This window comes from Tauraco erythrolophus, chromosome 17 (assembly GCF_009769465.1).
Source record: "Tauraco erythrolophus isolate bTauEry1 chromosome 17, bTauEry1.pri, whole genome shotgun sequence".
Classification (NCBI taxonomy): Eukaryota; Metazoa; Chordata; class Aves; order Musophagiformes; family Musophagidae; genus Tauraco; species Tauraco erythrolophus.
In genome coordinates this window covers 1,254,063-1,270,752 of record NC_141481.1, presented here as the reverse complement: position 1 = coordinate 1,270,752, position 16,690 = coordinate 1,254,063, and the positions used below count along the sequence as shown (strand labels likewise).

The 16,690-nt window shown below is 35.5% G+C and overlaps 1 protein-coding gene across 8 annotated transcripts in view; it reads right to left on the bottom strand.

The window, feature by feature from the left end:
- RBFOX1 (RNA binding fox-1 homolog 1) overlaps nt 1–16,690 on the bottom strand; it is a 284,067-nt gene that overhangs the window by 93,557 nt on the left and 173,820 nt on the right. For all 8 annotated transcript variants that reach the window (XM_086622420.1, XM_086622424.1, XM_086622427.1 and 5 more), the window contains exons 3-4: nt 6,304–6,447; nt 3,400–3,453 (exon numbers count right to left, since the gene is read on the bottom strand). In XM_086622420.1, the coding sequence (XP_086478546.1) occupies nt 3,400–3,453; nt 6,304–6,447 (198 nt within the window). The remainder of the gene's footprint in view (nt 1–3,399; nt 3,454–6,303; nt 6,448–16,690) is intronic.

Below are 16,690 nucleotides of genomic sequence, written 5' to 3'. Positions count from 1 at the left end.
CCCTCCTCCTTGCTGAATAGCTGCCCCCAAAATTGCAAACATTTGAGGGGAGTTGTTTAGTCAAAATTTTGAATCCGTCTTCTTAGCTCACAGCACTACTGGTTAATTTTTTTCAAACAACTAAAGGGAAAGATAAAAACCTAATTATATTAAAAAATTAGAAAAAGATACAAAGTGGAGCCACAAGCCAAGATAAGACAGGAACTTCAAAGATTCTGAAAAGAATGCTCATTGTAATTTTTTAAATTTCTGTCGTACTTATTCTCAGAATTATTTAAATTAAGCTCTTATTATTTATGCAAATCTTTAATTATACCTAGCTGACACAGAAACTCAATCACAGAACATAGATTCATTCATCACACATTCAAATATCTACACAAACATGTTAATTTTATATGCAGCTGAATCAACAGCTACTTAAGCTTAGCATACTATATATTTTATTAATTGGCAATGTAAATTTCTGCATTTTATTTTTTAAATCTATCAAATGATTTAATAATAGCCAAGACAGTACATGAGAAGGGTCTGTTTTAATTTGGGAGCTCCTCTTCTTTGAAGAAATATACGGTAATATAGTATATACTAGATCTATATTAATACATATGCACACAAACAGATTTATGAAAGTATATATGTAGTATAGAGCATTAATTTATAACTGTAAAAAAATGGTACTTGTTGGTGTTCCTGTATCTTTGCAGCTTTGCAGCTGTGCCCAAGAGAAAAGCCATTCGCATCTCCATGGAGAACTTCAGTGTTAAAACAGAGGAGTAACGTTAAAATATGCATAGTTGGGAAGCTATATTTCAAATTGTCCTTCCAAGATGAGTGGTAAGTGCAGAGAAATGTAAGTTATCAGCAGTTTTTAACGTTACTTTAATCAACAGCTTCATGAATTGGCAAAAGTAAACCTCATTTATTTAACACAGGTTGTAAGCAAGATCAACATCAAAACAATACTGAAATTCTTGCAATTCTTATAAAAAGGATTTCAAGTGTCAAGTGTTGTCATACAATTCTAGCAATTATCTTAATTATTGTTATTCCCCTAAACAAACAGAAATTTGTAGTTTGAAACTTGTATTATTTTAGGGTTTCTTTTACAGAAAGACTCCCTTCTGCAAAATAATGTTATACTTTATGGTGGTGATGAAGCATTACGTTTTCTGAATCTGCAATTCCATCTTTTTTAACTATTATGGTTTGAAAATGTCTTATTTTTGTTGGTTTTGCAAGAATCTTTTCAAACATTACTTATTGGAATAAAACCAAATAAACAAAAACATAAACAAACAAAAAAAACCCTAGCAATTCTTTTGTGCCAAACTGCGGCTAGAAACAAATTTGATTTTTGATCATGCAAACTTTTATACCTGTACTCAGTTTGAGACCACTTATTAGTCCTTTCAGTTTCAGTGGGATTTTATGAACATATAGACAAGCACTGCCAGAAATGGGACTTTAATATAGTGCATCTTAAATCTTACAGAACGGACATGAAATGATCAGGTTTTAAAAAAAAATAAAATGTTCCTTTTATTCCTAATCCTGTTTTTTTTAACTTGTTATTTAATTCAGAGAATCTAAGGGTACTTCTGAAAATCAAGATACTACGTAGCGATACTCGAAATAACTCTAAACAAGATGAGGAGCAGTGTACATAAGCAATGAGATGCATGACAGAACTACTTTAAGTATCTTAAGCAGCTTATTCAGAGCCAGCCCAGATGCACCAACACAGCACTGGATTGCGTCGAAGTATTGAATAAGAATAGGTCTTAGAGTCTCTAACACAAAGTGTGTAACGGAGGTAGTGACATGACAAGCCTACCTAAAAAATCTCTTCCTTGGGCAATCCTTTCTAGGAGCTTGTTTTTAGCACAAGGCACTGGGATGTTTTCGCTACTGCAAGATCACTATGAAAAAACTCAATTCAGAAATACCTCCTCACCCCATCCCCTAAATATTTTTAAAAAGCTTTTTATACTTATGCAGTCTGATGTAGATGTGGTGGTTGGAAGTCCTACATATGCAAGATTTAACGGCTAAACAAACGTGTAAACCACCACTACTGTGACGTGTGTACTCAGTTCCACTCCAGTTTCAACAGAACCAATCGAAGGTGACAGGAGTGAGATGTCTTTTGAAAAGTATAATAATATCCAGTAGAATCAGGTTCTGGACAATCAACATCATCTGCAAACATTATTGAAGAGTCATATAGCCTAACGATAATAAATTTCAGTCAGAGTAGGAGATTCTATGCCCTCAAATTGCATACATTTTGGTTGTTTACTGAAAAAAACCTCTAAACGTTCCAATTTGGTTTGGGCTAGCAGGCAAGGGTACTAATTAATGAAAGTCAGAATAATTTTGGCATAGGAACCAGGAAATTTCAGCTATTCAATTCTAAAAAAAAATATAAAGGTGATGGCTTTAAATTTAAAAAATTAAATTAAACACAAACACTTTAAGGGAAAAATTAACAGAATTAAAATATAGATAATTTAAGAGAGATTTATGATATATCTGATACTTAAAAAATGACAGATTGCAGTATGTCTATAACAGGAAAAGAATTTCAGCACTAACAATAAATCATATATGAGAGTTACAGGAAGACTGAAGCATTGGTGGATAAACATTCTATTGTGTCTGACATGGAAGGAAAAGGAAAAAGATATCATGCATATGAAATAAACATAAACCCTTATAATACAGTTGACATCATAGGTGAAGTATACTGGGCTAGTTCTGCAGCAGCTAATGATAGCCATTCTATCTTGCCTTATTTCTTAAATACTTAATAAACTGAAGTATGCATTGCAGGCAAAGTAATTTTCAGAAAAAAAAAAGGTTTGCAATACAATAAGAACTATTTTAATAAAATAAATATTAAAATAGATTGTTTTCAAAGGGTTGGTGTACTGGAGCTTTAAATAAAGAGGAAAACATCTGCACTTAGTTAACCTAGACCAATCACATATTTTCTCAGCTAATTACTAAAGAGGATAGTTATTAGGTATCATTATCATCTTTCATTTCAATAGGGGAAAAAAACACCTGTACTAATACAAACCTGCCTACAAATATGTGTATGGACTCATCTTGTAAAATAAACAAGATAATTACCATTGAAGAATAAAGACACCAGAAATCAACATTCCCATAAAAGATATGACAGTTTGGAGTAGTTAAAATTATCCCCTTTAAAAGATATAAAATTAGTCCAATGATTTTCATGCTGGTTATGACTGAATGACAGCTCAGAAGATGTTTTTACTAACATGGAATTTCAGATGTTCTTTTTTACAGCAGTGCAGTTGTTTCCTTTTACTCATATAAATATTTTAAACAAATTTAAAAATTCCATGGGTGAATTAAACTGCTTACCTTCGAGCCTCGCTCATTAAAAATAATTTCAACATCTAAGATTTTACCAAATTGCTGCAAAGAAATAGAAAAATCACATGAAAACAAGATAAAAGATAACTTCAACAGTTCTATCACATACAGTAAAAATGATTGTTTCAGAAAATGGTGCACAACATTAAAAAGTTAAAGAATATAAAATCAAAGACAGTCAAGCACCAAAAAAGACACACTGAAGAGGAGTCACATCAATATTACAACTAAATTGTCTCTATCATTACACTTGTCACTACCATTCCACATATGTACTTATGAACTTTAAATTCAGTTAAACCACCTCACAAGGAGGAAACCATCATTAAACCAGGATCACAGTAAAGTGAAAGTCCCAAATTCCCCTTTTTTATCTTGTCTTTGCACATAGTAGGTTACTTCCTTGTGGTCCATCCAGTCCAGCTGCCTTTTTTTTTTTTTTCATATGTAATATGCTACTGCTTAATTTGCTTGGAGTGTAAAAACCGCTCACAAGACAGGATTAACAGCTGTGCGAACGATGTTGCCCTCTGTTCATCCTTCCCTCTGGAGACCTTTTGTTTCAGAAGACTTTTTTGAGCTGCTTTGCAGGACAGGTAAAGGAGTTTGGTTACTTCTGCTTTACAGGAATAAGATTTAACCAGCTGGGAGTTTTGTCATTGGTCTCAAGTAGTGAGAAATTCTCTCCACTCTTGCTGAAAAGGGATAACCGTTAATCCTTAAGCAAGTCTTGTTTTACTAGAGTATAATTTGGAAAACTAGAATGGATACTTGTTGGGGATTTTTCCCTGCTCAGAACTGCAATTTTATTATAATATTAGTAGTAACTGTTATTACTATTGACCTTACACCTGCACTTGCAATCATCCAGGCATTGTTTACACACACAAAACTTGACAGTTTGTATCCAAAAGAAAAAGGCTTTATTGGACTTGCCTTAGTAAGAAATAAATGTTTGACTTGGGCAGAGTTTAGTTAGAACACTTCAATATGACACATTTTGTCATGTGGCATTGTAATGTATCAGCAGGTCATTTCCTTTATTTCATGTCATTAACATGCAGTATGAATCAATATTAACACCGATAAGTGACACAAAATATTAAATAAAAAGGCAGAAATCAGAGGCAGGCAAATGAAAAGTAATCTAACAATAGTCCAAGGAACTGCAGAAATGAGTCTATACTTCAGTATTTTAACATGTAATAAACAATTACAGGCCAGAAAGGACAGCATTCCTTCTCTAGCTTATTAAAATATTTCAACTCGGTTAAGAAAACCCACTGTCATTTGTTATCCCTTGGCTTACTTGATGTCATAGTATTCCCTATCTAATTAATGTTTTAACTGTAACTTTGGCCTATAAGCAGACATTGACTTAAGCTTTAAACAATCCTCCTCTGCTGTATTTATGTCCCTGTAAAAAGATCATCTGCTATGTGTATAATGTGGTCATGATGCAGCATTACCATATTTCAGATTTTAACTCACACTTGCAGAAATTTCATTTCTCTATCAATTCAGAAGATAAAAGCTTACTGGTACCAAGGCATTCTAAAACTGGAAAGCTCTAGCCATTTTCTAGTGTTAGTCTTCTGAGACCTAAGACTTAGATATATTGAAAAGAAATGTATTTTTTATTCACTTATAAATTACTACAATCCCTCAAAAAAGCCCCACCTTTAATTTAATGTACTTTCAAATAAAATCCATCTACTTTAAGTGGTTTGTTTAATTTAAATAAATTTGCATATTTCCCCCTAGGGGGTTAATTATTATGCCTTCTGCTATTTTGCTGATGTGTTGTAAGTTGCATTTAGGGGAGTTTACTTCTAGCAAGTCAGATATGGCAAAACAGTCACTCTCATTTCCCAATACTATACCAGGATTCTTTTTCCAGTGACCGTTTCCTTTACTTCATACAAATAAACACTGAAAAACACAGTCTTATCTCACATACAAAGACACTAGAGGAACTTAAAAATCTGAATTGAACATGAAAGTTGGAAAGAAGCATAGTGCCATGAAGTACTTGATGCTGCAATGTATAACAAATAGTAACACAGAAGATAATAAGTTTTAATGAGTCAGAAATAAGAAAACAACAGGAATACAAACACTTAAGAGTACTGACTTGGAAAAGGAAAAGATGAGTTCTGATAGCTGATCAAGTACTATTTTTAAATTTTATTTAGTGACAGTTCAAAATAGACTTCAGAGCTCTTGGAGCAGGAAGAAGAAACCAGGTCTAACCTCTCAGGGTTATGAGCCTAGAACTGAAGGCACGTATGAGATGCGTGAAACACAGCCAATGCACGTGAAGGAAGCTAATTGCCTGGCAAAAGCAAAAACTGAGACTTACAGAAAAATACTGGCATAGACTTTAGAAACTTACAGACCTACAATACTTGTGGGAACAGGTGAGTATTCCTGTTCCTTGACTTCTTGGCTTAAATTCAGCCCATGTCTTAGATTTATAGATTTGAGTCCCTTGCTCATGAGGTCAAGCATTGACTCTTTTATGTCATGCTCTCCAAAATCCATAAATACAGGCATAGAAATCCAGATGTGTACAGCAGGAATATATATGCATTCCAGACTTTAAGCCCATATAGGTAGCTTTTTTTTGAATGTAATACAAAACAGCACAATACATAGAATACACTTGTCTGTATGCCATACAGTAGAATCAGTAGACTTGCTTTTCCCAATTGTGACCGGCAAATTGGATATCTGGTCATTAATAAATTAAAAGAATCTTTATTGAAAATAGTTAAACAGCCTAAATCAGAGATACTGCTATCCCTATATCAGAGATACTGCTCTCACGGTTGCCTATAATATAAAATATCTATTGTAATGCAAAAGCACAAGTAAAGTATGAGTACTTACACCAAACATTTGTCTAAGATCTGGATCCCGGAATCTGAATGGTATATTTGAGACGTGAAGCCGTTTCGGCTGTGATTTGTTTTCTGTGTTTTCAGAAGATTGTGTCTGTTGCTGGCCATCGGTCTGTGCTGCATCATCTGTCTGCTGAAAGGGTAAAACAAAACAAAGTGAAGCACACTAAATATTTCTGCCATTTTTAATACAAAGTGGTGGCCTTAAATTCTCAAAAAAAAAAAAAAAGATGAAAAAGGAATTAAATCTGCTTAAAGGTACTGAAGAATACTAGAAGCTGAAATACATGAAAATCAAATCCATTTCTATATCCGTCTCAACTGTATATGTTCTCAGTGATATTTTTAATATGTGTTTGGAATAAACTGGACAATAGGAAGGAGATTTTTATTTGTTGATTTTCTCTGCTATTTTTAAAAAATGAATAAATATGTGTCCCTATATTAAAAGACTGTTGAAACCCCTTTAACCTCATCAGTGTTTGTCAATGGAAGAAACTGAATCTCCATGTCCAAATAACAGCCTGCTTGCAGAAGCAAGCTGTACACTTTCAAATAAGATTAGTACTTCCATTCAGAGGCCACTGGGACACCTACACAGGAGGTAGGTAACACATCACATCCTAGTTGCCATTCCATAAGCAGTGCTAACGGGCACTAGAGGGTCATTTTGTCTAGATAAATGGTCACCATTATGGAAAAGGCCTTGAGATGTGAAAGGGAACACAAGTATAGTCAGTGGTGAAGGTTGCCTGACATAAAAGTGAGATCGACAAACAAAGCGTTACAGATATTCTTTCTCATCCAAATAAGATCATATCATGGTACTTCTTACAGGGATACTGTTTCCTAGTTTTAAAATGCTATTTTATAATTGAAGGACATTGCTGAGTCTTACAATTCAACAAACAAGCAGAATTGTAAACCCCTACAGAGATTAGGAAAAAACAATGTTCTTCATCCAAAAATCAAAGCTAACCAATGCTGAGTTACAGTATATTACAGAAAATTCTGGGCTGTGTTCTTTAATGATATCATACAGTTCCTAATTAATCACTGCATGTGCAGCACACATTCACTAGAAAAAGAATTTGCATAGGTTATTTTCCAGCATAGTTATTTTCTTTTGCACTGGTAGAGGGGATTTGGAAAAAAAGAATCATAGAATGCTTTGGGTTGGAAGGGACCTTAAAGACCACCTAGTTCCAACCCCCCTGCCATGGGCAGGGACACCTTCCATTAGATAAGGTTGCTCAAAGCCTCATCCAGCCTGGCCTTGATCACTTCCAAGAATGAAACTACAACGATCATCTTACAACCGTTACTTTATTTTCTCTGTCCTCCCTCTTCCTTCTGAGCATATTCATCTTCCAAGTATTAATTTTTCTCTTGTGTTCTAATCTTAGTTCAGCTCGCCTTTCTTTTTTTCATAAAAAAAAAAAAAGAAATCTCCTATTTCCTGCTAGTATCAAATTTCTTTCAAGAAACAACAGTTACAAGCAAAATAAAAATGGTTAAATAAAATAAACCTTACCACACAGTTTTAGTACCAATATGCCTGTTAAGGAGGAAGCAAAAGAACTCAAACAGAATATATAATTGACATCAGCAATAACTACATATAAATTTAATTCTAGCAAGTTAAATGCAACATCATCTTCCCCAGTAAATGCAAATGTTCTCAAATACAAAGTACAAACATCTACAATTTCCTGTATTGCCTGCATTTCTGTGCTAAGAACACTTTACAAATAAAGGTCTTTATCATTTCTGCAGAAGATCAGTTCATCAGCAGTGTCTACATCGAACGGGATATGATGATACTCAGACACAAACTTTTGTGTCACTAAACAATGATTTTCAAGTGATCTAAACACGGAACTGGGAACAGCTCTAGTGTAAACCTAAAACTTAGTCAATGCCACCACATCTCTTCATCTGCTACCCTCTGAACTCACAGGCAGGGTCCCACAAACTAAACAGTTCATTTTTACAAATTTCTAGTGATTTAAATACTAAACACTGTATACAGCTTTTAAGAGATAAAAACGTGTTCGATGCTAATCTCTTGCGATCTAAAATCAACTCAAAAATGCAAAATTTAGATTTTAGACAACTGTTCCATCCATAAACACCACAGAGATTACTTTCTACCTTCAGGCCTTAAAAGGAGAGAAATGCGAAGGGAATTTGGTACACTAGAGCAGGTGGGGGATGAGGGACAGGAAACTCTTGAAATACAACACTCCAGAAGAATTTAAGGTCAATTAGATTAATCTGAAGAGAACTAAAGAATTCTGAAGGAGCTGTTCAGCTTCGGGAACAAAGGGCGCCCCAGGAAGAAATTATATAATCAGCGTACTGTATCAATGCAAATTGGAAAAAGTAATTTCTGTTCACTGTATTAATATAAATGAAGTGAAACAAGGAGTAGGAGGGTTGAACCATGCACTAGGAGCACACCAAAACATTAGAGGCAGCTTCTGTACCAAGAAGCCGAACAGATATATTGCCAACAAAAAGCCAGGGAGGTTTCTGAAGATGATGCTAAAATGAAGAAGCTACAAATTATGGGTGAAGTCGGTAAGTCCAGGTACTGTTAGCTTCTGGGTATTTCTTTTTGGCTTTACCACTTTTGTTCACAGAAGCCTGAAACACACAGTTTCAGCAAAGAATGTCTCAGAGTTTGCACAGTGAGGACTGAAAACCAGAAACTTCAGAAAGTCACTATCATCAAAGATTCATCCCTGTAAATGCCCTTAAAGAAGTCTGTGGTAGAATTAACAGAGCTAAAGCATTTAAAATGTATTAAGAGGTTTGACAATATAACAGTGTCTTTACAAATCATATTATTATCCAGAAATCTACAGTTGAGCCTAGGAGATCTGGAGAAGGATAACTGCAAATTGAAACTGAAATGCGAAGCTTATATAAAAAGTTCCAAGTAACACCAAGGAGGTGAAATACCCACAGGACAGAGGACAGGTTGGATTTGGTAAAATCCCAGGAAAGGAAAGTTTCAAAGCCTGGTGGACTCAAAGAGCTAGAATACAATTCACCTTACACATAAATAATACATTTCAAGAGAATATTTTCATTGCTAGAGGACCTAAAGACCAGTGTTTGATATTTTTTAAAAATTAATTGAAGTTCGTATATGACATTAGCCTCGCTATATCCCTGCAGTCTAGCATGCAATCTGTACAAGTCCTGATCTATTATGGGTTTGGTCTCTTTCAATACCCTCTCCTGATTCAATCAAGCAAATTAGTAGCTTCATGCAAAACAAATAAATAAATAAAAAAAAACCCTAAGCCATATCATTAAACAGAAATTGCATAAAAGGGAGTATAGAGTATAGGGAGTGTTTCTTTCACATAAGACTTTTTTTTTTTTTGAGTACAAAGCTGTATCAGAGTTACCTTCATGTATCAAAAAGTCATGAATTTAACTTTGTGAAGCGATAACAATTCATAAACCAATTATTAACACATTTTACCAGTGGAAGGATCTGCTATTTGGTGGTCCTTGCTTTTCCTTGTGTGTGTAATGGTTTTTTTTTCCTATAGAAGATGTCAATGTACATTCATATACAACTTCTAATCCATTATAATCTTGTTTATGGAACTGCTCCCTAATCTGTGATTTTCCATGTCGTATTTGTGCAGTTTCATACTGCTGTGTCAACTGCATCAACTTGCACTTGATGTTTTCGAATAGCATCTTATTTTTCCAGATGATACCTACAATTTATCAAGATTATTTTGAATTCTAATGCTGTCACAGAATCATAGAATGGTTTGGGTTGGAAGGGACCTTAAAAATCATCTAGTTCCAACTCCCCTGAAATGGGCAGGGACACCTGCCACTAGACCTTCCTTTTTAAATCCAGCATTATGTCTACTCTATTCCAGTTCTCCAGTACCTCTACTCATTCTCCACAAGGCAACAGAGACAGACACTAACGGCTCCAAAATATTATCAGTTTAATCTTTAAACACCTTAGAACGGAGCTAATCAGCAACAGTTAACCGAAAAAAAACCCCCACACCTTATGTGCCTGAATATTTTTTGTTTTCTTTCTCTTTCAGACTGACAACTTTTTCCGACAGTTGGGAAATTATTGTAATAATCGCCCAGCTGAGGCTGACTTCTACAGTGAGGAATCATGGAAAGAAGAAAGGCTTTCTAACTCTTCTCCCAAGACTGCATTTCATATTCACTCTCAAAGATTCCCTCTAGCCTGGCATGAACTATCAGTTTCTCCATCCTGGCTCAAGAACAAGTTTCTCCATCTTTCCCTCTAGAAGAACCTCTCTCCTGGTTGCCTTCTGTACATTCGGTTGCAGAACTTGTCACCAGCACATTCCAATAGCAATCTCAATTGACAGTCTGGCTGCAGGAAGCATCAAATCACCTGAAATCCCTGTAATTCTTTACTTTAGTACTGTACCTCCGGTTGCCTACCAAAGATCTCATCCATTGAATCTTACCAGCTGGATGTCTATGATAATTTTCAGAACAAAGAGGTCCTTTTTCCTCTAACAGTTATCCAGAGGCCTTTAAGAGTGTCTCTCCTTCCACAATTGTGACCTTGGATAAGGCACCCCGTTAAATTACAAGGGAATATTTCCTTTCTTGTCCGCTCTTCCTAATCAAGATTTACAACTTTATTTTCAACAGCATATAGTTTTTGCAGGTATGAATTTTCAGCACAATTTTGATTTCTTTAATGGCACATTATGCCCTTCTATGGTAACATGATTGGTCACAACAGTTATCATGTGACTATGTGGTCCAGTGTGGCCACAACGTACACCATAGATGCGGACACGGTTGGTACAATATTTATTACAGAGCATCAGTAAATACCCCAAAACAGACTGCTTCCATTTGCAAAGCCTGAGGTATGGCATTTCTAGGAGACTGTGAATTTCCTGAACATTTCTAGAACCCTACATCATGCTTCATAACTGTTAAAGCTATAAAAAAAACCCCCAGTGTGTGGCAGTACAAATAATTTAAAAATAAGCTGTTTTTCTGAACAGGTAGACCAAGACCATGAATGCACTGGGAACTGAAAGCACTGGTAATACAGACTCTTAGTGCTATAAGAGATCAACAGTAACTGCAGGTTCTCAGCACCCTTGAAAATTACTACAGACTGGCTTTTTTCCTGCACATGTCAGTCAGCACTTCATCAGATTCGTCTGTAGCTCTAAGTTTTAAGATATCATTTGTCATCTTCACTGAAAGGTCATTTCCAACGATTTGTTGCATGACACTTTTTTCTGGTTCCACTAAGAACATATTTCTAATTTAAAAAACTTAATAATTAACAGTTACATATTTTAGCAGATTATTGATGAGTATCGCCCGATGACAGACACTACTTCAAAAACCCTATTTATGTAAAAAACACTTGCTACGGATATTTATTAATACACAATTGCACACAATTGCAAGTTCCAGTATCATTTTATGTCATAAATGTTAAAATAAGTTGCTGAAACTTGAATCCTTTAACAACTGTTGATTGCATTTGCAGGCACTTCATACAGAATTGAGATGCTCAATTTTCCGTAATAATTTCTAACTCAATCGATATATATAAGCTAAAGAAGTTTAATGTTGGTGAAATTTAATTTAGGTATGGACAACATTCAGAGAAAATCATGTGAGGCATGCCTACATCTCTACACAGAAAAATGTCTTCATATGTCATTTTTAATTTATCATTTCAGAGAATAAAGATTCCTCTCTATCTTAAGACCCTGTGTCAAGTTATTATTATTCGTCAATAGTTCTCTCTATGGTTCACTTTTTTCTTGACCTTCATCCAGTCTTATTCAATACATACATATCTCCATTTTAATAAAAATGTTTTGCATTGTTATAATCTCATAAACATCGAAGAGAAACTATTTAACACAAAAAATGAGGACACAGATCTAAGCCCTCAGAGAAACAAACACTGTGAAACCAACTTCTTGATCTAGCCAATTTAAATGAAATAGATATGTTCATAATATTGCCTAAGTATACAATCACATTAATATTTATCACTGAAATTACCAAATCAGCTACTGGAAGTGTGTGGAGGTGTAAACGATAATAACAAAGATTTTCAGAAAACTAGTACTAAAATCAGATGCCCTTGTATACAATGTTTCATTACGATAGCTGAAGTAATTCCCTGCCACTTCAAAATATACGCAGGAAAAAACGACACAAAAAAGACAATTCTTCATTACTCCACATTCAGAAAACATTGTTACTGAAGCTAATGCAAGTTACATCTGATATAAAACTTTTCTTTGAGTCTCAGTCATCTTCAATATTTGTACATATTTTACAGGAGTTCGTTTTTACTGATTTGCTCTTCTCTCCCTCTCTTTTAGTACATCACCACCTAGGACTGTCATACTCCTTGTCTTCTCTGGCCAAACCACACATACTGCTTTTGGTTTCCATGCTACCACATATTTGCAATTATAAAATATTAAAGAATCTTAATATATGATAGTCTTAAAACTTATAATGAAAGTTATAAATACAGAATACAGAAATAGAAGACTAAATTCTCACATACACAGAAATAAACTGAGATGAACTCCCTTTACTTCAGTGAGCTACCGACGGCTTAGGCATTAGAATAAATTAAAATTGAAACCATTCTTATAGGTAAGGAAACCCAAATCAAAAAGGGTGTTTCAGAAAATTAATTTGTATTTCATATAAGACATTTTCAGTATTAATATATAGTACACTTTTTAACCAAATTCATCATCAGAACAGTTAAAATAAAATCTAATGTTTTGTAACACAATTCTTCATCTTTACCAAAACACCAATTTTTTGTCTCCCTAACTCCATTCTAGAAACAGAAATCTTCTATTCTAAAAGACTCCACTCAAGTTCTTAAAAGACTTCACACTGAAGTCAAGTTCCTAAAATGAATTTAAAACACTATTTATTTTGGCCAACCTAATTTTTCCACAACCCTCACTATCACCATTTCTTCCAGTTTCACTGAGAGGAGGTTAAATGGAATGAACAATGAGGAGTGCCAGTTACGCTGCAAGTTTTTTAGAAGTTTAGTGGTTGAAAAAGTTCCTTCTAACATCTGACAACACACATGCATGATTTTTAACAAAATTTGTTTTGTAGTGATTACAGAAATGCAGGTAGTGGCCTGAACTGGACTCCGAAAGCACCTGTCGAGCATATCTAGACCTTTAAGAGCTGCTGCTCCTTTTGGGACAGGTGAACCATGAAGAATCTTAGATCATTCCACCTCACATGCAAAGAACACATGACCCAGTGTGCTGCCTCAGGATCCACCTGCACTACAAATTTCTAATATCAGAAGAAACTACTATAATTTACAAAAAAAAAAAAAAAAAAGCAATATAACTGAAAAGAACTATTTTCTCAAACATTTCAACAAATAAATTTTTCGGTTTCACATTTTATCTTTTTCCCAAGAACTTAAAAAACTTATAAAAGTGAAGAAAACTGCTAAACAAGATGTTCTTCTGGATAAAAAAAATTTTAAAATTTCCTATTTGGAGAAAATATTATCTCCTCACGCCTTTTTTTTAAGACTTCACTAATCCAAATTTGCAATATATTTCATCCAGACATGCATTCTTTAGGAGGAAAAAAAAAGTATGCTTTAAAATCTTCATCCAGCTCTAATACAAACCCATTTCCCAGGTTACTCCTGACTGGACACAGGAGCATCATCTCCCATCTTTAGCACTTGTGACAAAGGCACCACATCCAATAAAACAGAATGTTCAGTAAACCAGAATTCAGAGGAGGCTTCGTGTACACCGTTAGGGCACAAAAAACAGCTCCATTTTCCTTCCCAGCAAATACAAGTTTTCTGTATCCCTTTCCATCTATTACCAAGACAGTCAGTCCTATAATGTTTCTTACACTGGAATTGTGTTACACTTTTTCTTGAATCTTTTTCATTGACTAATCTCTTTCATTTTCTACAGAACAATGGTGGTGTAGACAAAATCTTCTACCCTCAAACCCTATAATGAAATGCTGCCACAGAATAGCTATTTGCATGCCTATAAAAAGCACACTGTCCTCCACCTCAGCTTTTAAACAGTAAATGGAACATAAACAGTAGGAATGCATAAAATTGAGCTAAACCTATTATCTATTCCTGGACAATCTCAAAATATGTTGTATTAGAAGAACTTGAAAAAGCTTTACCAAGTCTTGATCGTTCTTCTATAATCTGTGAACAGATACAAATCGGTTGAATATTTTTTAAAACCACACCAAATCTAGAGGAAGAACAGCCTAATTCTAGTAGGAATAATCTGTAAAATATTTACGGGAAGAAAGAAAGAGAAGAAAAGCAATAGCTTATTTTAAATATACTCAACAGTAAACTGTTGTGGTTTAACTCCAGTCGGCAACTAAACCCCACGCAGCCGCTCGCTCACTCCCACTGGTGGGATGGGGGAGAGAATGGGAAGGGTAAAAGTGAGAAAACTCGTGGGTTGGGATAAAGACAGTTTAACAGGGAAAGCAAAAGCCGCGCACACAAGCAAAGCAAAACAAGGAATCCATTCACTGCTTCCCATGGGCAGGCAGGTGTTCAGCCATCCCCAGGAAAGCAGGGCTCCATCACGTGTAACGGTTACTTGGGAAGACAAATGTCATCACTCCAAACATCCCCCCTTCCTTCTTCTTTTTCCCTCAGCTTTACATGCTGAGCATGACGTCATATGGTCTGGAATAGCCCTTTGGTCAGTCAGGGTCAGCTGTCCCAGTTGTGTCCCCTCCCAACTCATAGATTTCATAGATTTTCTAGGTTGGAAAAGACCTTAGAGATCATCGAGTCCAACCGTCCCTAATCCCCATTAAACCATATCCCTAAGTAGATCATCCACCCTATTCTTAAACACATCCAGGAATGGGGACTCAACCACCTCCCTGGGCAGCCTATTCCAGTGGCTGACAACCCTTTCAGAGAAGAAATACTTCCTAACATCCAACCTGAATCTCCCCTGACTAAGCTTGTACCCATTTCCTCTTGTTCTATCACCCATCACTAATGTAAAGAGCCCTTCCCCCACCTCCCCACCATCCCTTCTCAAGTATTTGTAGGCTGTAATCAGGTCTCCCCTCAGCCTCCTCTTCTCCAGGCTAAACAGCCCCAACTCCCTCAGCCGCTCCTCATAAGTTTTATTTTCCAGCCCCTTGACCAGTTTAGTCGCCCTTCTTTGGACTCGCTCCAGGAGCTCAATATCTCTCTTAAAGCGAGGGGCCCAAAACTGGACACAATATTCCAGGACACAATACTCCTTGTGCCCCCCCACCTACTCGCTGGTGGGGTGGGGTGAGGAGCAGAAAAGGCCTTGGCTCTGTGTAAGCACTGCTCAGCAGTCACTAACACATCCCTGTGGTATCAACACTGTTTCCAGCACAAATCCAGAACAGCCCCACACCAGCTACTGCGAATAAAATTAACTCTGTCCCAGCCAAACCCAGCACACAAACTTAGTGCTACACTGAGTTTCTAACGTAACATACCCACATAAGGGTAAAGCTCTTTAGCATTTTAAATTTTAAAAAAAGCAGCTCATTAAATTAAAAAAAAAAAAAATGCTCAAAACAGCACCTGTTTTTTCCTGCTGCACCAATCAAGTTAGTTCTCAGAGAGAAAGAGCTTGTGAATGTCTTCTAGGCATTATTTGATTAAGTTGACAATATTATGTGAGCAATGGTTGAGTACCCACTGTGCTGTACTTTTGACCAAATTGATTTGTGTAATGAACACTTGCTCTGTCTCTTCTCTAGCCTGAACAGGGCTCTTGATTTAACCAGTGGTGCTGGAAGCCAAGTGAATTTACAGCCCCCACAGTCATTCTCTCTCAATCTGAAGAGAATAGCAGCAGCAGTACATGAGCAAGCATAATTCAATACATTGTGCTATAAGCGCAGAAAATAATATCAGAGAGCTCTGCAATATACCTGTTTGATTTGATTTGTAAACCTGATAAAAAAGCAATCGAGAAAAGTTCAGCAGAAAAAATATATATGCGTCTTGAGCGAAAAACGTAACCATACTGAACGTGTACAAAGAACTGAAAAGAATCATGTATAGCAAATCAACTTCAGACTTTCCTCAGACAATATTGCACATTTTCCATTTAAAAAGGGTCTAGATTCTGAGAAGTTACCTTTCCATTAAAAAGTGACCAAAGAGAATAATTTAAAACTGAGTTTAGGACTTTCTGAAAATACTCTTTTCCAAATATATTACGAGCACTGTACTGACAAATACGATGGTTTGCATCTTTCTTGTATCTCAAGTAGATTGACTGATTAATTAATCATACTGG